Source organism: Garra rufa, chromosome 8 (assembly GCF_049309525.1).
Source record: "Garra rufa chromosome 8, GarRuf1.0, whole genome shotgun sequence".
NCBI classification, from domain to species: Eukaryota; Metazoa; Chordata; class Actinopteri; order Cypriniformes; family Cyprinidae; genus Garra; species Garra rufa.
The window spans coordinates 3784719-3805179 of record NC_133368.1 but is presented as its reverse complement, the minus strand read 5'-3'; the positions used below and the strand labels follow the sequence as shown (position 1 = coordinate 3805179).

Genomic DNA, 20461 nt, shown 5'->3' with positions numbered 1-20461 from the left:
GCGTTCGGCTTTCAAACAGGGAGCAGTCACAGAAACATCAATTATTCAAAACAATTACCAACACGACTGGTATCCATTTACAAGATTTTACCATTTGACTTAGCATTTTTTGTTTTACATGACATGTTAAATGCTGGAACGAAATAGTAACAGACTGCACAAATAAACATCATTTTATTTTTGCACTTTTCTGTAAATATCTTTGACATTTCACTGACAACAGGGAGCCAACAAGCTGCAAATAAAATGAATTTCAAGTCATTTCAGAAACAGTTTGACAAAGAGAAGTCATTTGTTTTATCCAGCTTTGACGTGATAACACTGTACAATGGTAAATCCATATGCACAATACAGTAGCTGACATTTTAACACAAACACCACTGAATCTTTAGATGATTCATCCATCGTTTTCACTTCAAATACCTGTTTTAGTTGTATGCAAATGACACTAGAGTATGATTTGGTTTTTGAAGCTTCTGTTGAGGTCTTTGTGTGGCAGGACGATGGAGTTGAGTATAATCACTTCAGATGGAATATTTACATTACAGCCTGATGAGACAAAGAGAAAAGTCACATTAGATGAATCACTTTCATATACATAATATATTCATGATTATGTTCCATAAAATTACCTAGAATTGTAATGGAGGGTGTTAGTTTTCCATCTCTGAAGAGTGTCTCGCTGTCAATTTTGGCATATGGGTCATTAGGATTGGGGTCACTTGGGGTTCCTTCCACTCTGGCCCATTTACCAATGGTGCTGCCCCAGCCCACAATACTATTCAACACACAGCTGTGATCCTAGAACACACAGTCAGTATATATGTGACCCTGGACCACAAAACCAGTCTTAAAGGAGCCGTATGTAGGATTGTGGCCAAAACTGGTACTGCAATCACTTTCAAAATACTGTAGAACGGTGTATCCCCTCCCCATCCCCCCTGACTCGGGGTTGCCAGCTAAGCTGCAGGATCCAGCAGGAACGTAGGCTGCTACAAGGAGCTTCCAATGGCAAGTGACGAGTCCTACACAGTTATTTTTTTTCTTCTGTTAATTATGTTTATGCTTCATTAAGAGATGTTTTGCGAAGTAATTATGTATCGCAAAAATGTACTAATGGCGATTAGCGAACTACTTCGTAAAGATGTACTGTAATACCACATTTCAGTCGGAGCATAGATTGTTTTCATACCCTGCTAGTGGTGCGATATAACGCTTTTTATGAATGCATTTAGCACGGGTGACCGTTTACGGAAGCAAAGTTAGCCAAACAGATGAATCTTACCTGTCCAGGAGAAAATTAGCAACGATGGCGTCTGTCTTCAAATTCTTCTCCGTTTTCAGCCGTCTGCATCTTTCAAAGGCATCTCCTAAACCAGGGGTCTTCAACTAAAACGGCTCGAGGTCCAGTAATGAACCCTGCTCACCAGCCGAGGCCAGGACAATTATATATAAAAAAACTATTTATGTTTTTTGCGAGACCAGAGTTTCTGCAGTATATTTTAGCTTAAATTCTAGACATTTAAATACCTTTTTAAAGACCTGAACAATAAATAAATAATTAAAATGACTGTAAAAAGCATGATTTACAATTCAGATGCAGGTTTCACAAAACAAAAAAGATTTCTTCAATTATAAACTTCACATTCCAGCATTCAAGAGTCAAAAGTATCAATTTGTATATTATTTTAAACAATTATTGTCAATCAAGTATTATATTAATTAACATATACATATTTTACTGAGTTAATTGTTTAAATTTGTATAACATGATCTTGTCGATCCATCAGTTCACATTTACAACTCTACGTGTTTGCTGCCTAAAACTAGGACTGATTTTCACGTTGGTCTTTTTGACAACAGAAGATTGATACAAGCTGATTAAAAATGTCAGATCATTCTCTTCCAGCAGGAGGCGCTGTCAGAATGATACACAAAGCAGCGCCGCAGCTGACTTTGAAACGTGCAGAGCTCATATTTATTATTATATGGATAGCCTTATAAAGTTTCATCGCAATTCTTGCCTTTTAGTCTCCACATTTAAGACAACCTGAAATCATAATTAAGACTTTCTTAACCCCTAATAATACTGCAGTCATCAATGAAAATTAATTATTTTAAACACAGACTTCCAAAAACAACCCTTAGCCTACACGAAATACGTTCTTTTTATTTTTTCCCCACTGTGTTCGGCGCACAAGAGAAATATTAGGGAAGTAAATTAATATCAGCATATTAAGTATATTCGTCTATCATTGTCTCTGAGAGAATGTGCACGTCGCTGTTTTTACTTTCACTTTCACTTTAACATATTGCGTAGCTGAATAACAGTGAAAGCTACATCTGTCTGTACGCAATGCGCCGATCTCTGTTCTCATGACTGCATGTAAGATTGCACCCAAACGCTGACCCTGGTGTGCTTGATATAAATTTATTTATTAGAAATTGGCGTTTGGCATTTTTTTATTTAAATATGTCAAAAGCTTTCACGGTCCGCATGGACGCATCTTGCACCCCGGTCCTAAACAAATCCTTGTTTTATTTCGAACTTTGTCACGACGTATTTCGGATTCATAACGAGGCTTTTAGGTTTCGCAACGTTATACATGTGTTATCCGATACGTTCGTAGCTGCAGCAGAGCTGGCAACCCGGAGGACGAAACTCTACTGACTTCGTGATTGGTGGATAGCTGGAGGGTGGAGCTTCAGACCAAAACACAAAACGACAACAATAACATCAGTCGTGGGCTGCAACTCTCACTTTTAAATGACAATATCCTGGCCGGACCACTGTTGTCAGTGATATAAGTATTTGAAATGAACATGATTTCTTAATGTCTAGTGACATGTCAGGGCCATTTTATGATTAACTGAAATAAATTTCTTACACACAGTTCCTTTAAGTAGCACAGGTATATTTGTAGCAATATCCAAAAAATAAATAGTATGGGTCAAAATGATCAATTTATCTTTTATGCCGAAAATCATTAAGATATTAAGCAAATATCATGTTCCATGAAGATATTTTGTACATTTCCTACTGTAAATGTCAAAACTTAATTTTTGATTAGTAATATGGATTGCTAAGAACTTCACCTGGACAACCTTAAAGGAACACTCCACTTTTTTTGGAAATAGGCTCATTCTCCAACTCCCCCCCGAGTTAATAAGTTGAGTTTTACCGTTTTGAAATCCATTCAGCCGTTCTCCTGTTCTGGCGATATCACTTTTAGCATAGCTTAGCATAGATCATTGAATCCTATTAGACCAATAGCATCGTGTTCAAAAATGACCAACGAGTTTCCATATTTGTCCTATTTAAAACTTGACTCTTCTGTAGTTATATCGTGTACTAAGACCGGCGGAAATGCAAAGCTGCGAGTTTCTAGGCTGATAAGATTAGGAACTACACTTCCATTCCGGCGTAATAGTCAAGGAAGTTTGCTGCCGTAATATGGCCGAAGCAGGCGCAGTATTATCAGAAATGAGTTCCCAGCTAGTTTAGCATTTGCACATGTGCTGCGTGGTATTACTGCTCCTGCTTCGGCCATATTACGGCAGCAAACTTCCTTGACTATTACGCCGGAATGGGAGTGTAGTTCCTAATCTTATCAGCCTAGAAAATTGAAGCTTTGCATTTCCACCGGTCTTAGTACACGATATAACTGCAGAAGAGTCAAGTTTTAAATAGGGCAAATATGGAAACTCGTTGGTCATTTTTGAACGTGATGCTATTGGTCTAATAGGATTCAGTGATCTATGCTAAGCTATGCTAAAAGTGATATCGCCAGAACAGGAGAACGGCTGAATGGATTTCAAAACGGTAAAACTCAACTTATTAACTCGGGGGGAGCTGGAGAATGAGCCTATTTCCAAAAAAAAGTGGAGTGTTCCTTTAAAGGCGATTTTCTCAATATTTAGACTTTTTTGCAACCTCAGATCCTAACAAACCATACATCAATGAAAAGCTTATTTATTCAGCTTACAGATGATGAAACAAAAAATGACCCTTATGACTGGTTTTTGTGGTCCAGGGTCACAGATAGTGTATATTGTGTTGACTTGTGTAGTGTTATTGTGTTTTAAATGCCAGACAAAGCAATAGTGAGAGAAAGTTAATGTTCTGTGCCACTGCTTAAACTCACCTGTAAAGTAGCACCATGGAGGATGATGGACTCCCTGACGCGAACTCCTGCACCGATCGTTACGCCTGTTCCTATGGACACGTTTGGACCTAACTAAAAAAAGAAAAGAACAATACGGCATAAATTAAACAAATGAATAATTTAAGTCACTTTTGCTTATGTGAGTAATTTATAACACAAATGATTAAAAATGGCATGCAACAATCTCTGCCACTAGCATCAACAGCTGGATTTGCACAAACATGTTTCCCCCTGTTGTCCTATTATGCTCAGTTCCACAGTGCATGTTATTCTAAAGTGCTTTTGACTTGAGTCCACCATGTCACATTACAAGGGATAGTTCACCCAAAAATGAAAATTCTGTCAACAATTACTCGCCCTCATGTTCCAAACCCGTAAGTCCTTTGTTCATCTTCGGAACATAAATTAAGATATTTTATCAAAAATATCTTAATTTGTGTTCTGAAGATAAACGAAGGTCTTGAGGGTTTGGAACGACATGAGGGTGAGTAATTAATGACAGAATTTTCATTTTTAAGTGAATTATCCCTTTAAGTGTCTTTAACTACTAATTAATACAATTAAATGAACCATTTGACACAATGCACTTATTCTGTATGAAAAATACATGCATTTAATTATGTCTGTGATTAATTTCTACAGTGGAACCCAAAAAATGGAACATTCCTCACTTATGAATAACTATAAATTATTGTTTTTAACATTTTGTTTATTTTACATTGAAATGTAGAGAATAAAAACAAATTATATTTGGATATAATGCAAAATGAAAATTCTGTCACTAATTACTCACCCTCATGTTGTTCCAAACCTGTAAGATCTTTGTTCATCTTCACAAATTGACACAAGTTAAAACATTTTTGATGAAATCTGAGAGCTTTCTGACCCGGCATAGTCAGAAACACAACTGACACATTCAAGGCCCAGAAAGGTTGTAAGGAGATGGTTAAAATAATCCACGTGACACCAGTGGTTCAACCATAATTTTATGAAGCTACGAGAATACTTCTTGTGTTCAAAGAAAACAAACAGAGCAACTTTATTCAACAATTTCTTCTTTTTTGTGTCAGTCTTCATCAGTTCTTTGTGCACAGAAAGTATTCTTGTAGCTTCATAACATTACAGCTGAACCACTCATGTCACATGAACTATTTCAAAAGGTCCTTAAGACCTTTCTGGGCCATGAACATAGTAGATGCATATACAGGAAGTATCTTAATTTGTGTTCTGAAGATGAACGAAGGTCTTATTTGTTGGAACGATGTGAGGGAGAGTAATTAATGACACAATTTAATTTTTTTGTGTGAACTATCCCTTTAAATTCTTTTCTAAATAATGAAAATATAATGATAACTTAACTAGTAAACTGGTGACTTTTTGTTTTATTTTGACATGACCAAGACTGCAAAGGTAAAATAATGTTAATATCATAACCAATAATACTTACGCTCAAAATTATCGAAGAGAAACACTTACCACAGCAGTTGGATCAATGTTGGCAGTTGGATGTATATAAACATTTCCTAAAATAAAAATAAAAAGCATTAGGACTGCATAAAGAGCTCTGTTAGGCAAACAAAATTCAAACTTCAGGCAAGCATTTACCTCTGGTCTTTGGCCCTCCTTCTCTATTAGTAGCTAACATCTCTGGATGGGTCTGGTGATACTGGTTAAGATACAAACGGCTTGCATAGATCGCAGATCTGAAAGAAGAGGGAAGCACAGCGTTAACTACAATCATACACACACTATCAAATGTAGTTACAGCATAATTGTAATAAAACAGCATATGTCAACAACTAACCCTGCAGATTTGATTTGGCTCCAGAAGCGGTCTGTTTTGTACACATATAATTTGCCCTGGGCTGCCAGCGCCGTGAAGATGTCCTGCTCCAGACGGATCACCTCTGCCCGATGCCAGCCGTTAGACTGCTCCTCTCTGCAGCACACAAACACATAGTGGCAAATAAAGTCCTAATTTTACCTTCTGGTGATAGTAAGAGAATTTATTACACTATGATGGACAAACACATAATTAGAAGATGCAGGGGGTTAAAAACAACATGAAATGGCATTTGCAATGTATTTAACTTTGAAATCTTATATATTTATATGCATGTATTTATTAGCAAATCAGAATTCTTGCAACAATCAGGTTCTGTAAGTAAAAATTCCATTTATTTTCTCCCAAGGGGAATCGATTTTTAACAAGCCTTTGTTCGAGCCATCAATGCACATTCCCCCGGTTTCACAGACCAGGCTTAAGCCTAGTCCCAGACTAAAATGTAAGTCTGAGCTGTTCCAACTGAAACAAAATTGCACTGATTGATCTTAAAATATATCAGTGCCTTCGTTTTGTCTCAAGATGCACACCAGTAATGTTTTTTTTCTAAGCGTGTTTATAAAAATTACTTAAATGTCCTAATTGAACTATGGCCTAATCCTGGCTTAGTCTAAGTCCTGTCTGCGAAACCGGGCCTTTATGTTTTAGATAATGATGTTTAACAGGGGAATTTTTATATACTTTTTCTGCTTCAAATCAAAGTTTGTGATGTTATCACAACGTGTGTGACACGTTATCGTCACACACAACATGCTAACGTCTAGTTGTCAGATCACACAAGCAGGCAAGCTCACTACAAAGTCTACATCACACTTGCTGTTCCTTGTTCTACATCCAAACCAAACCGGACCTTCAGTCCACAAACTTACCCCTCATCGTAATATCTGATGATGGAACGGGAAACAGAACGATGGCAGACAGGAAGGAGTTAAAGGGGAAAAGACAAATGAAGAGAACCAAGGAAAAGAAACTGATTGAGTATGCATGCACTTCCATTGAAGAACCCTACAGGATTTGTCCCACTCACAACAGCATGTCCTGTTGGTTCTTCTGGAAAACTTCTCCGATGTGCTGGAAAATCTCCGGAGTGAACAGATATATTCCACAGTTGATAATGTCACTAACAAATGTGCCGGGCTTCTCGACATAATGCAAAACCTGGAGGATAAGATGAGACAATTACGATCTTGTTATTGCTTCAAGTTTTAAAGAATAAAAAAGTAATTACCTCATCAGTTTGTTCATTCTCAACAATGCAGCCATAGTTCAGGGACTGTTTTCTGTTGGCCTGAAACAATTAGATTTGATTTTCAATTAAAAACAAGCTAATAATCAATTCATAATCCTGATGTATAAGCAGCCTGGCTTGTGGTTTTTATTGTAATACATCTATTGTTTGAAACACTACCATTCAAAAGTTTGGAATCAGTAAGATTTTTAATGTTTTTTTAATGCTCATCAAGGCTGCATTTATTTGATCAAAAATACATTCAAAAATGTCATATAAAGTTATGTAACGTTTTTCTGTTTTAATATACATTAAAATCTCATTTATTTATGTGATCAAAGCTGAATTTTCAGCATCATTACTTCACTATTCAGTGTCACATGATCATTTAGAAATCATTTTAATATGCTGATTATTATCAGTGCTGGAAACAGTTGTGCTGCTTAATATTTTTTGAAACATCTGATACTTTTTTCCCAGGATTCTTTGATGAATAAAACGGTTAAAAGAACAGCATTTATCTAAAATAGAAATCGTTTCTAACAATATACACTATTGTACAAAAGTTTGGGGTCAGCAAGGATGTGTTAAATTGATAAAAAGTGACAGCAAAGTCAAATATTGTTAGAAAAGATTTATATTTTGAATAAATGCTGTTCTTTTAAACCTTTTATTCATCAAAGAATCCTGAAAAAAGTATCACAGATTCCAGAAATATATTAGGCAGCACAACTGTTGCCAACATAGATAATTTTATTAATGAATCAGCATATTAGAATGATTTCTGAAGGATAATGTGACACTGAAGACTGGAGTAATGGCTAATGAAAATTCAGTTTTGCATAACATGAATAAATTATATTTAAAAGTATATTAAATTGTTTGTTTTTTTTCAGTATTTTTGAAATAACAATAATAAAAATAGAACAAAAATAAATAAATGCAGCTTGATGAGCATAAGAGACTTCTTTAAAAAATATTACAAGTCTTACTGATCTCAAACTTTTGAATGGCAGTGTGCATAAACACAAGAACTCCTAACCGTGGTGCCAAGGATGACAAAACTGTAAGCGTCTCCATGCTCCTTCTGAAAGTCCAACATCTCTGGCAGAGGAAACTCTGAGCACACGTCAGCATTCATGACAAAAAATGCTTCTGGACTGCCAGACAGGATCTGATCTCTGAAATGGTAGATTCCTCCTCCGGTGCCCAGAGCAGCATACTCCTGAAGGTATCTAAGAAGGGATTTCAGATAATCTGTGTAAACAAAAGCCTTGATTGATGGGAATTTTCTGATTTTACACATAAATATAAATGTTATATAATATGAATATTATAAAGGAACTTACCTTATTGAGATTTTGTAATCTTGTTGGGCGCACGACAAAAATCTGTTTAGTTCTTCATTGGGCTGGTAAAAGCCAATAAGTAAGATCTCCTTCATATGTGGAAGCTAAAGAAAAAATAAGACATAAAAATGATTAAGCAAGTGCACCATTTTCCCACATAGGAAAACAAATAAAATACCTTTTTATCTCAATATGAACTGAAAATAAGTACCTTAGAACAGGCCTCAATGTGATGCTGTAACATTGGAACTCCAGCCACTGGAAACAAAGGTTTGGGCACCTCAAAAGACAGCGGGCGAAACCGGGTGCCTGTATAAACAGCACAAACACAGAATCATACTTTCGATAATTTAGGGTACACTTTATGTCCATTGATGATCATTTTATTTTTCTAACAATTTCTTCACAAAAATCATAATTTCACACAAATATATGTGTGCATCCTATTTCAGTTTGCTTGAAATTGCCTTGATGTCCCTTAAATTACAGTTTTGCAGTGTCCGTTTTATGTGAGTGGGTTTTCTTGAGAAGTCAGAAGTCAGTTATATGTTAATTTTGGTTCTAAAATCTGAATACCTCATATTTCTTATTCAATTGAAAATGGCAAAATTGACAAGTTAGTGACAGCCTTAACCTGTAGAGCCAACTCTTGAACATACTGTGTGACATACTGTGCCACTGATTATTATGAATAATGAACCACCATAGATTGCCATTTTATCATAATTTAACCTTCGGTGTGCTTTGAGTTGTTTTTGAAATGTTTTTTTTTTTAACATATTAAATAACTTCAATGCTGCTTCTCTTGTCCTTTCAGAGTGCATATTATATCAACATAACATTAACATGTTATGCAAAATATTACAAAATGGTAACATATTAAACTTTAAAATCATAATTGTGATGTTAAAAAGTCCTGTCCTTGATGACAATGCTGAGAATATCACAAAATATGAATCTTGATATGCAGAACAGACAAAATTGTGATGGTGTCAATCTGCACCACTGAAACGAGTCTGAGGGATATTTACTCACCTTTCTGAGGACCTCCGATAAGAATAACCGCCTTCAGCATGATTACTTCTTCTTATATATACATATATGTGCAAAAAGCTCTAAAAAAACAGCTAAGGTTGAAGTAAACAGATGGACGAGCAGGAAGTACTCAAACTCCTTCAGTGAATCGATTTGATGCATAAATGTCATTCCATGTTTGGCTTTAACGTGCAAAAAGACAAAAAAACAGTATTTGTTTATGTATCCAATTCCAGGGTAAACAGCATGACAGCTGCGTAAAATCTAAAGAGTTTACAGTGACAGTTCCGGAAGTACCGGGAGGGATTTTTCTTTTCAAAATAAAAGTCTAATCCTCGCTGTGGTTGCAATGAAACTGTCGGATAAACAAGACATCTAAACTATATGGTTTTTATTATATTATGTAATTATAAAATAAAGATTTATTGCTTGTGATTGTTATACCTCTATGGTTGCTGATTCTTTTTTTTTTACATTATTGCACGTATGATAGGCTAAATAACATCACATCACAGTATCCAAGTAAACTGAACTGTTTTCTCCTCTCTGTTAATGGTTATGTTCTGTGTACTTTCTTCCCTTTCCGAGTTCCTGCTCATTATTATCATTATTATACATTGGGAATATATTATATTTCTATAGTTCCACTTTAATATTTTTTTCTATCTGAGTATTGCTTTGAGGTTTGTATACCAAACAATGTCATACAAGATACAACCAGTTATATTTCTGCGAGTTTAATGCAAAAGCTGGTTGAATAATTCATGGTGTTGTGATGTATGTTAAAATGCGTCTAGACTGAAATCAGCAAAGCAGAAAGGAAGGCCTGGACATGCAGAGACAACCGCAGTCTTATCCGCCAGCCAAAACCTCCAGGCAGTTCTTTTTCATTCAAATCTTTACATACAGTGTGCAGTTTATGTATGCTTAGTTAATTTAAAAAACACACAGGGAAAATAATACTGTCACACTGTTACCACCATAGACTGTGAAAAAAAAGACCACGTATCAGATTATGCTAAATCATGTGTAAATAAATGGTTAATATTGATGCTATGTCCAGTGAACTGACAAAAAAGGGACTCACTTGTACATCATAAGAGCATTCATAGATGTGAATACAGGCCGTTTCTGATTCCTGCAGGACTCTGATAAGCAGGTCCTCTGTGGGGCATTTCAGAATCTTTTCCTTCATGCCAATGCAGAATTATAAGAAGGTTAAAATCATACATTTTCATAATCTCAACAACCACAGCATGCTGAACATTTTCTTTGTCACTTATTCCTTCTTTCTTTTTTTATACAATCAAATAAATGTTATTCTTCAAGCAATGAGCATTAAGACAAAAGTATCTATTAGATTATGTCTTAATCTAATATTTGTCTAAATTTGTCTAAAAGAGTTATGTAAAAAGGTTTACAAAAACGTGAAATTGCATTCACTTAAGATATCAGTGCAATAAATTATATTTATATATATATTATATATTATATAATATTATATATATTATATGACTTATTTAAATAATTAAGAATTAAGATATAAATGACCAATCACAATTCAGTTCAAATAAATCTAAGATGACTAGTCGCAGTTCAGTAGCCTATGCAAATATTACAACGTTACTGATGTATGCAACGTTTGAATGGAGAAAGATCTGAAAATAGTGTGAGATTTGCTAATTATAATAAAACAGTTCTTAAAAAAAATATGTAATGCTTACACAAACCAAAGATAGAGAGCACACCAATCTACACAACAAACTTTGTCAAGTCTGTGTATTGAACAATGTGTTAAATGTAATAGCATGTTCATATAGACTAAACAGTTATGTTTTAGCGCCGACTGTTGGCAGACAGGCTTTACTACAAGATCATTAACTAATAATGACCATCACAAAGATCTAACGTTCAACAAGTCCTTCTGTACTTGTTGAATAAGACGTGTTATGAATAAGGCAGCGTGTAGATATATAAGAATACACATATCAATCTGATCTATTCAACCAAAAAAGAAGGAAGAGTTAATATAATTCCAAATACTAAACAGTGGTCACACAATACGTTGTTTTGGTAAGATGACTAGACTAATTCGGTAAATAGATAGCCTACTGAGCGCAGTCCAGTGAGGACAGAACCCTGGAAACTAGAGATGGCACAACTCCTCCTAGTTGTGTTGCCTGGTTCCAGCCAATCAGAACGCTCCATCACATGCTGCGTTATTTACGTAGAGCAGAACAAGTTTATTCTGCACGCTCTCATTTCATTCAGTCCCGTTGCTGAGGTCACAGCAAACGTGGTAAGCAAAGTATTACTACATTAATTTACAATAATTATGATTATGCTGTTGTCACACTGGCAAAACGACTAGGAACAGTTCACTTTTGTTGATTAGGAATATTATTTAAACTGATTATAATGTGTAACTACTGTATGCGCTTAGTCTGTCTTCTTGGATACTCTGTATGTGTGTAAACAGAGATAGAAAGCAAGAAAGAACTATTAATATAGGTATTCATTTCTTAATTTAATTATTTAAGAACTTTAATTATGTGGCTTGTTGTTTCAGGGACATCACAATGTCAAAGTCAGATCCCCCTCCGAGTTATGAAGAGTCAAGGCAGCAGCAGCAGCAGCATGGAAACTATCCATACCCTCCCTACGGATTTACAGCCCAGACAGGGGTGTACACGGGCCCTGGACAGCCTGGCATACACCCCCAGGCAGGGTTTTGGCAGGGTCCTGGATACTGCCCTTCAGCCATGCCATCTATGATGCCATCCTTTATAGCACCAGGAATATTTTCCTCTGACCTAAGTAAGAATCAAGTTCTCATGTGAATCAAGTGTGATCTATTACTTATGTACTGTATTTGTTTGTTTTGTATGTGAAAATCACATACCAGTTTCTTTCCAGCAAACTATTGTACAGTGTAGCCTTCTTTTGTACTTTTTAGTTCATACATATACATATTTGTATTCTCATTTTTTTTCTTTTTTAAGATATGTGACCCTGGGCCACAAAACCATTTGTAGCAATAGCCAAAAATACATTGTTTGGGTCAAAATTTTTGGTTTTTCTTTTATGCCAAAAATCATTAGGAAATTAAGTAAAGATCATGTCTATGAAGATTTTTTGTAAAATTCCTACTGTAAATATATCAAAATGTAATTTTTGATTAGTAATATGCATTGTTAAGAACCTAATTTGGACAACTTTAAAGGTGATTTTCTCAGTATTTTGATTTTTTGCATCCTCAGATTCCTAATTTTCAAATAGATGTATCTCGGCCAAATATTGTCCTACCCTAACAAACCATACATCAACAGAAAGCTTATTTATTGAGCTTTCAAATGATGTATACATCTCAGTTTTGTAAAATTTAACCTTATGACTGGTTTTGTGGTCCAGGGTCACATATTTTGTAGAGATTTTTCATTTTATTGATATTAAGTAAAGATCATGTTCCATGAAGATATTTTGTAAATGTCCTAATTCCTACCCTGAATATATCAAAACCTAATTTCTGATTAGTAATATGCATTGCTAAGAACTTCATTTGAACAAATTTAAAGGCTATTTTCTCAATATTTAGATTTTTTTGTACCTTCAGATTCTAGATTTTCTAATAGTTCTAATAGTCCTGTCCTAACAAACCATACATCATTGAAAAAAAAAAAATGTATTTAGCCTTCAGATCGTGTATAAATCTCAATGTAAAAAAACTGACCCTTATGACTCTTATGTTTCGTGGTTCAGGTCACATATGTGTCTGCTTTTTATTCAGAAACCATGCACTGGTGGTTAAGTATCTGGCAAATATCTGGTACAGTAATTGTTTAAATGCAACCTAGTTGTCCAAAGTCACTGTGACTTTTATAATCAAATAAGTTTTTTTTGTGTTCATTGTCTTGTAGGAGATGCAGAGGGCAATTCATCAACTGGCGTATGGGACAGCATGAGTGTTCGGCATGCCTTCATTAGAAAGGTATCAAGAGTATTTATTTTAAAAATAGAACTAGTACAGATTTATAAATATGAAAGTGTAGAAATAAAATGAAAATAAAAATAATTTGGCTTGTGTTCATTTTTGCACCAGGTTTACCTTATTTTAGCAGTACAGCTGTTAATCACTTCTTCAATCATTGCGGTGTTTGCGTTTGTGTGAGTACAACAAATCCACAAAACAACTGAACTTTTATGAACTGCTGTGTGAATATGATACATTACACATACTAACGTAATGAAACTGGTGTGTTTGCATACATCTCTTATCTTACAGTGAGCCTGTGCGTCTTTTTGTGATCCAAAATCCTGCCATTTATTGGGCATCATTGTGAGTTATTTTACCATTTTAAGTCTAAATAAGGGACAAAAACAAATATAATATACTGTTCAAAAGTCTTGAATGATTCTCAAGAGTATATTCAGATTTCTAATATACTTGTTGATCCCTTGTTTTGTATTCATTGATGAACAGAAAGTTCAAAAGAACAGCATTTGTTTGAAATAAAAATCTTTTTGTAACATTTTAAATGTCTTTACCGTCACCTTTGATCAATTTAATGGCTCCCTGCTGAATAGAAGTATTTTTTTATTACCCCTCTTCTGACCCCAAACTTTTGAATAAAACAGTCAGACCAAAAATTATTCAGACACCATATATATATATATATATATATATATATATATATATATTTTTTTTTTTTTTTTACTAGTGGGTACGGTACACTACAGATTATTTATGTAAGTGAGGATAGCAAAATAAAGTAAACTGTGGCATATTATACCCCAAAAATCTATGGCAAGCCGTTCAGGAAAAAATTCATGTGTATTGTGTTAATATGGATTGGTTCACTGGTTGAATGTATGGTTTAATCACAAACGCATTTGTTCATAATACACTGGTATAACCAGACATGTATTGGTTTAGATACATCGGTCTGATCACATGCACATGGGTTTGCTCCTGTATACGTTGGTTCGTTCAAGTAAACATTGGGCTTCTCAATAATGCAATGGTTTCCTCAACTGTGTATTGGTTGAGATAAATCGGTTTCCTCAAGTATACATTGGTTTGTAAGTATATTGTTTTCTTCAGGTATATTATGGTTTAGATACATTGGTTAGCTCGAGTATACATTGGTTTGTTCAGCTGTAGATTGGTCTAAACCGATGTATCTAAACCAATATATACTTGAATAAACCAATATATAAATACACAAACCAATATATTCCTGAAGAAACCAATATATACAGACCAATATATACTTGAATAAAGCAATATATATACACACAAACCAATATGTTCCTGAAGAAACCAATATATACAGACCAATGTATACTTAAATAAACCAATATATAATAACCAATACACAGTTGAGGAAACCGATGTATCTAAGCCAATATGTAATTGAAAAAAACTATATAAGCTTAAGTAAACCAATGTATCTAAACCAATCTACAGCTGAACAAACCAATGTATACTTGAGCTAACCAATGTATCTAAACTATAATATACCTGAAGAAAACAATATACTTACAAACCAATGTATACTTGAGGATTTATCTCAACCAATACATAGTTGAGGAAACCATTGCATTATTGAGAAGCCCAATGTTTACTTGAACGAACCAACGTATACAGGAGCAAACCCATGTGCATGTGATCAGACCGATGTATCTAAACCAATACATGTCTGGTTATACCAATGTATTATGAACGAATGCGTTTGTGATTAAACCATACATTCAACCAGTGAACCAATCCATATTCACACAATACACATGAATTTTTTCCTGAACGGCTTGCCATAAAAATCTTCATACAGTGGACTATTAGTCAAATTTGGGACCAAAAATTTGATTTGACACTTAGATCTGACCATGTTTTGTTACATACCTTTTTATTAAAGTTGACATTATCAAGATGAATTTGTTCTGACACAGTTGAACTCTTGAGTTCTTCTAATATTTTATTACCATTTTCTAAACTATAGCGAATAAACTGTTAATGTGAGAAATTTTGAAAGGTGTCTAAATAAATTTAGTTTGTCTGTAATTCATTTGATTATCAAGATGAATTTGTTCTGATATTTTATTACTATTTTCTAAACTATAGTGAATAAACTCTGATAATGTGAGAAATGATGAAGGTGTACATTTTGGTTTGACTGTAAATTGTATTGGAGTAACAGTGGAAATGTTTTTTTTCACAGCCCGGTGTATCTTGTTACTTACCTTATGCTGGTTTGCTGTGAAGGGCCGAGGTGAGTTTAGTCATTTCTTTCACTGTTTACATTAGCACCAAAATATCTAATTCATATTTTAACCCGTGACTTGTTTTTAGGAGACGTCATCCATGGAATTTAATACTCCTGTTCATTTTTGTAAGTGATTTTTGCATGCAACTATGCATTCATAGCACGTTTTACGTTGAATTACTCATTATTTACAATTCTGTCCTCCACAGACCCTTACGTTGTCTTACATGACAGGAACAATATCAAGGTAAGAACTAGAGTCTCCTCAGTTTCGCACACTGCTCGTGTTTGGTTTTAAACATCAGATAAGCTCTTGTTTTTTCCATCTGCCATTATTTACAGTTATTTTGACACCAAAGCAGTGTTCCTGGCCCTAGGGATCACCGCAATAGTGTGTATAATCGTCACGATCTTCTGTTTTCAGACCAAGGTAAGACCTGCTGTGACAGCAGCCACAGCTCTGATCGACTCGTCGGTGGTGAATGCTACTTTGTTGCCCGTGTAAAATAACCCCATTGTATTTGATTACAATGATCGCCTGTCTCTTTTTAAACATTCATGGCTTACTGGTAAATATCTCAAGCTTACTTGAGACAAAACTGTTTTTTGTGTGCACTTTTTTACTTTTATTTCTTGTACTACAGGTTTTACAGTTTGCAACTACTGAGTTTTTTTAAACGTAAACCTACTTTTTCTCAACCTGTGTTTGACAGGTTGACTTCACCTCCTGCACAGGTCTGCTCTGTGCCCTTTGTGTGGTTCTTCTGGTGACTGGCATTATCACATCCATTGTACTCTCCTTTCAGTATGTAAGTGGCGCCATTATGTCATTACTTCAGTCATTGCCAGTTATTCGGCAGTTTAAAGCAATGAGGGAGCTTAGCAAACTAAGCAAACAAAAGTTTGAAAACAAGCTGCTTTTTCATATTTACAGCAGCATACTAGAAGAAATCGTGTAGTTTATATGAGTGGTCTCACTTATATGAGCCTAGATTTGTGGCATGCTGTGAACAACCACATAAATAGTTTTGACTTTCCCCCTCAGATTGGTAAAAACAACAAAAAACACATAACAGTAATGCATTTTCAACGGAAGCAAGTTGTCAGCACTGTGAAAACACTGTTGCAAAAATATAACCATAGTTCCCCCAAAAACAAATCATTATACTCTTGATATACAAGGACAGTCAAAATAACAATAAAATACAGTCAAACCAAAACACATTTAAAATCTCTCACATATCCCAGTTTATTTGCTATAGTTTAGAAAAAGGTAATAAAATGCGACAAGAACTCAAGAGTTCAACTGTGTCAGAACAAATTCATCTTGATAATGTCAGATAACTTTGATAGAAAGGTATGTAACAAAACATGATCAGGTCAACATGTCAAATTAAATTTTTGGTCCCAAATTGTAATCAATTTCACTGGTAGTCCACCGTAGAAGAATTTTTGGTTTACTTTATTTTGCTATCCTCACTTACATAAGTGAACTATAGTGTCCTGCACCCACTAGTAAAAAAACTAAAAAAAAATTATATCTGGTGTCTGAGTAATTTTTGGTTTGATTGTAGCATCAAAATATCTTTAAACTAACATTTGGAATCATTTGGTAGCATTCTGTGGGGAACAGACTGAACATTTAGTTGTTAACTATCAGAATATCGGTTTATTAACTTCTGGAACCATGAAATGTCATTGTTTAATCTGAATTATTTTAGGGCCATTTTGAACTCAAACTAAGAGACTTTAAAGGAACTACATTTCCATTCCGGTGTAATAATCAAGGAAGTTTGCTGCCGTAATAAGGCTGAAGCAGGAGCAGTAATACCACACAGCACATGTGCAAATGCTAAACTAGCTGGGAACTCATTTCTGATAATACTCCGCCTGCTTCGGCCATATTACGGCAGCAAACTTCCTTGACTATTACGCTGGAATGGGAGTGTAGTTCCTAATCTTATCAACCTAGAAACTCGCAGCTTTGCATTTCCACTGGTCTTAGTACACAATATAACTACAGAAGAGTCAAGTTTTAAATAGGACAAATATGGAAACTCGTTGGTCATTTTTGAACGCGATGCTATTGGTCTAATAGGATTCAATGATCTATGCTAAGCTATGCTAAAAGTGATATCGCCAGAACAGGAGAACGGCTGAATGGATTTCAAAACGGTAAAACTCAACTTATTAACTCGGGGGGAGTTGGAGAATGAGCCTATTTCCAAAAAAAGTGGAGTGTTCCTTTAATATTGTTGCAGATAATAGAGTCAAAAACTGTCTGACAGCTGCACATTTTACATCTATTAGCAAGAGACTGATGTGACGGAATCGCTTAGCAGCCTGTCTTTGGAAAGTTAGACGTAAATCCTGTCTTATGAATACTTCACCTGGAATATACCTGTTATTTGATAATATACCATTAATGTCTCAGGTGCCCTGGCTGCATATGCTGTATGGTGCTTGTGGAGCAATAGTCTTTACCTTGGTGAGTTTATGAAACAACATTTATTGTTATTTTTTTAATTATTCACCAGAATTGTTGAAAATAAATCTCAACTCGTGTGAAAAAGAAATACACTTTGCAAATTTTTAAAAGAGTAAACATATTTCTAAAAAATATAAACTGCCTTTTAAAATTTTGGGATCAGTAAGAGTTTTAATATTTTTTAAAGACTTTTCTGCTTATCAAGGTTGCGTTTATTTGATTAAAAATGCAGAAAAAAAATGAATATTGCAATTTTAAATAGTGGTTTTCTATTTTAATATATTTTTAAATTGAATTTATTCCTGTGATGCAAAGCTGAATTTTCATCATCAGTACTCCAGGCTTCATCACATGATCCTTCAGAAATCATTCTAATATACTGATTTCTTACTTTTATTATCAACGTTAGAAACATTTTTTTGGAACCTGTTATTCTTTTTTCAGGATTCTTTGATGAATAAAAAGTTAAAAACAGTCCATTCATAAAAGAAATCTTCACTAACAATGTAAGCTTTCGCTATCACTTTTGATCAATTTAACATCCTTGATGGATAAAAGTATTAATTTCTTTTTAAAAAACGTACGTACCACAAACTTTTAAATAGTAGCATATATTGTTCCAAAAGATTTCTATTTTTAATAATAAATGCTGTTCTTTTTAACTTTTTATTACAAAAGTATTACAAGTTCCAACAAAATATTAAACAGCACAACTGTTTTCAACATTGATAATAAATCAGCATATCAGAATGATTTAGAAGAATCATGTAACTGGAGTAATGATGCTTAAAATTACATTTTAAAATATATTCACATATAAACCTGTTATTTTACATTGAAATTATATTTCACAATATTAGTTTTCCAGATTTTTTGATTAAATAAAAACATCTTTGATGAGAATCTTCTTTAAAACATTAAAAATCGTACTGATCGCAAACTTTTGAACAACAGTTAAGTGTAAACTGAATGTGATACAAATGAATGACAAATTATATGCAATTAGCTCAACTTTAGAGTATTTCTTGACCACTGGGGTGATGATATTCCAGAATGACATAATTATAATTATGCATTTATAACTAATATTTACTTTAATGGCACTACTACTGAAAATTGTATGTCAAGAATTTATTTGTATAGATTAAATTGCAAGTTAGTACATTTCAAATATATTAACTTTATAATTATTACGAAATTACACTACCGTTAAAATTGATCAAACACATTACATGTGCTTTAATATGTTAGTCAACACTTTAAATGTAGTGTACTTTTAATTACAAGAAGTTTATTGAAAACATAATTTAAAATGAATTGACTTCAATTTTCAAAAGTGTAATAAAGTGTTAAAAACATTATCATGAAAGGTTACTCTCTTTAAATGCACCCAAGTGGCCTTATGTTATTAATGTTATATTATCTACAAGAACAGTTTTGTAAGTATATACTTTTAAGGTTTGAAGTACACATTCAAAACAATGAAGCACAGTTTTTTTCTCACAAGGGAATACTTAATGATTGCTTTTGTTTTTATAGTTTTTGGCTTACCACACTCAGCTGCTCATTGGAAACCGAGCGAACAGCATCAGCCCTGAGGAATATGTCTTCGGAGCTCTTTCCCTCTATGTTGATATCGTCCAAATCTTTATCTTCCTCCTGCACATCACCGGAAGCTCTTCAGAGTAAACAGACGCACGCGTTCGAGCATTTCCGTCTCAGAGACTGAGCTTTCTTTGAGCTTATCTTGACTTTTTCAATCACTTGCAACTTAAATATTACCTTTAACACTAATGACTGTTATTAAAATTTAGTTGTGTTGCTCCATATATTGTTCTACAGAGGTTACTCATACTTGTAGCAAATTGATTGTCACTTTATTTACGATTAGCACTTTATTTTTGTAACATTCCACCTGTTCATTTGGATTTTGAAGAGTCTACTGTAAAAAGTGTGAGCAAGGACTAAGCTACACTGCGATTTGATAAATGCATTGTCAATATTTAGTCCATAACCTGAAGGGGAATAAACTATTAACAAATGTATGATGAGGAAATGTGGCTGTTTGAAAGATGGTATATAAATACTC

At 34.2% G+C, this 20461-nt stretch overlaps 2 protein-coding genes across 4 annotated transcripts; one reads left to right on the top strand and one right to left on the bottom strand.

Annotated features, from left to right (window-relative positions):
- Positions 1-155: 155 nt before the first annotated feature.
- gmppaa (GDP-mannose pyrophosphorylase Aa) lies at positions 156-9906 on the bottom strand. 3 transcript variants are annotated; one of them, XM_073846011.1, is made up of 13 exons: positions 9622-9906; positions 8798-8895; positions 8587-8690; positions 8280-8472; positions 7238-7297; positions 7037-7167; positions 6879-6893; positions 5971-6105; positions 5772-5869; positions 5643-5689; positions 4146-4238; positions 633-801; positions 156-549 (listed from the first exon to the last, which is right to left on the bottom strand). In XM_073846011.1, exons 1-13 carry the CDS (start codon positions 9659-9661, stop codon positions 449-451), a joined length of 1284 nt encoding a protein of 427 aa, XP_073702112.1. In that variant the 5' UTR covers positions 9662-9906; the 3' UTR covers positions 156-448. The 3 variants fall into 3 exon arrangements, with proteins under 3 accessions (XP_073702112.1, XP_073702113.1, XP_073702115.1); XM_073846012.1 differs by lacking the exon at positions 6879-6893; XM_073846014.1 differs by lacking the exon at positions 7238-7297.
- Positions 9907-12195: 2289 nt separating this feature from the next.
- LOC141340510 (protein lifeguard 3) lies at positions 12196-20417 on the top strand. Its single transcript, XM_073845509.1, has 11 exons — positions 12196-12438; positions 13539-13609; positions 13721-13785; positions 13904-13957; positions 15840-15890; positions 15971-16010; positions 16094-16131; positions 16227-16314; positions 16598-16693; positions 18319-18372; positions 19912-20417. The coding sequence occupies exons 1-11, from the start codon at positions 12201-12203 to the stop codon at positions 20059-20061; spliced, it is 945 nt and encodes a 314-aa protein (XP_073701610.1). The 5' UTR covers positions 12196-12200; the 3' UTR covers positions 20062-20417.
- Positions 20418-20461: the final 44 nt, after the last annotated feature.

Excerpts from the sequence above, each read along its gene's own strand:
- gmppaa (XM_073846011.1), bottom strand. The coding sequence starts at position 9,661 with ATGCTGAAGGCGGTTATTCTTATCGGAGGTCCTCAGAAAG. Across the intron at positions 7,168-7,237 it reads AGAATGAACAAACTGATGAG|GTTTTGCATTATGTCGAGAA; the intron begins GTAATTACTTTT and ends CTTATCCTCCAG. Across the intron at positions 802-4,145 it reads TCCATGGTGCTACTTTACAG|GATCACAGCTGTGTGTTGAA; the intron begins GTGAGTTTAAGC and ends TGTGTGTTCTAG.
- LOC141340510 (XM_073845509.1), top strand. The coding sequence starts at position 12,201 with ATGTCAAAGTCAGATCCCCCTCCGAGTTATGAAGAGTCAAGGCAGCAG. Across the intron at positions 16,315-16,597 it reads TCTTCTGTTTTCAGACCAAG|GTTGACTTCACCTCCTGCAC; the intron begins GTAAGACCTGCT and ends TGTGTTTGACAG. Across the intron at positions 18,373-19,911 it reads GAGCAATAGTCTTTACCTTG|TTTTTGGCTTACCACACTCA; the intron begins GTGAGTTTATGA and ends TTGTTTTTATAG.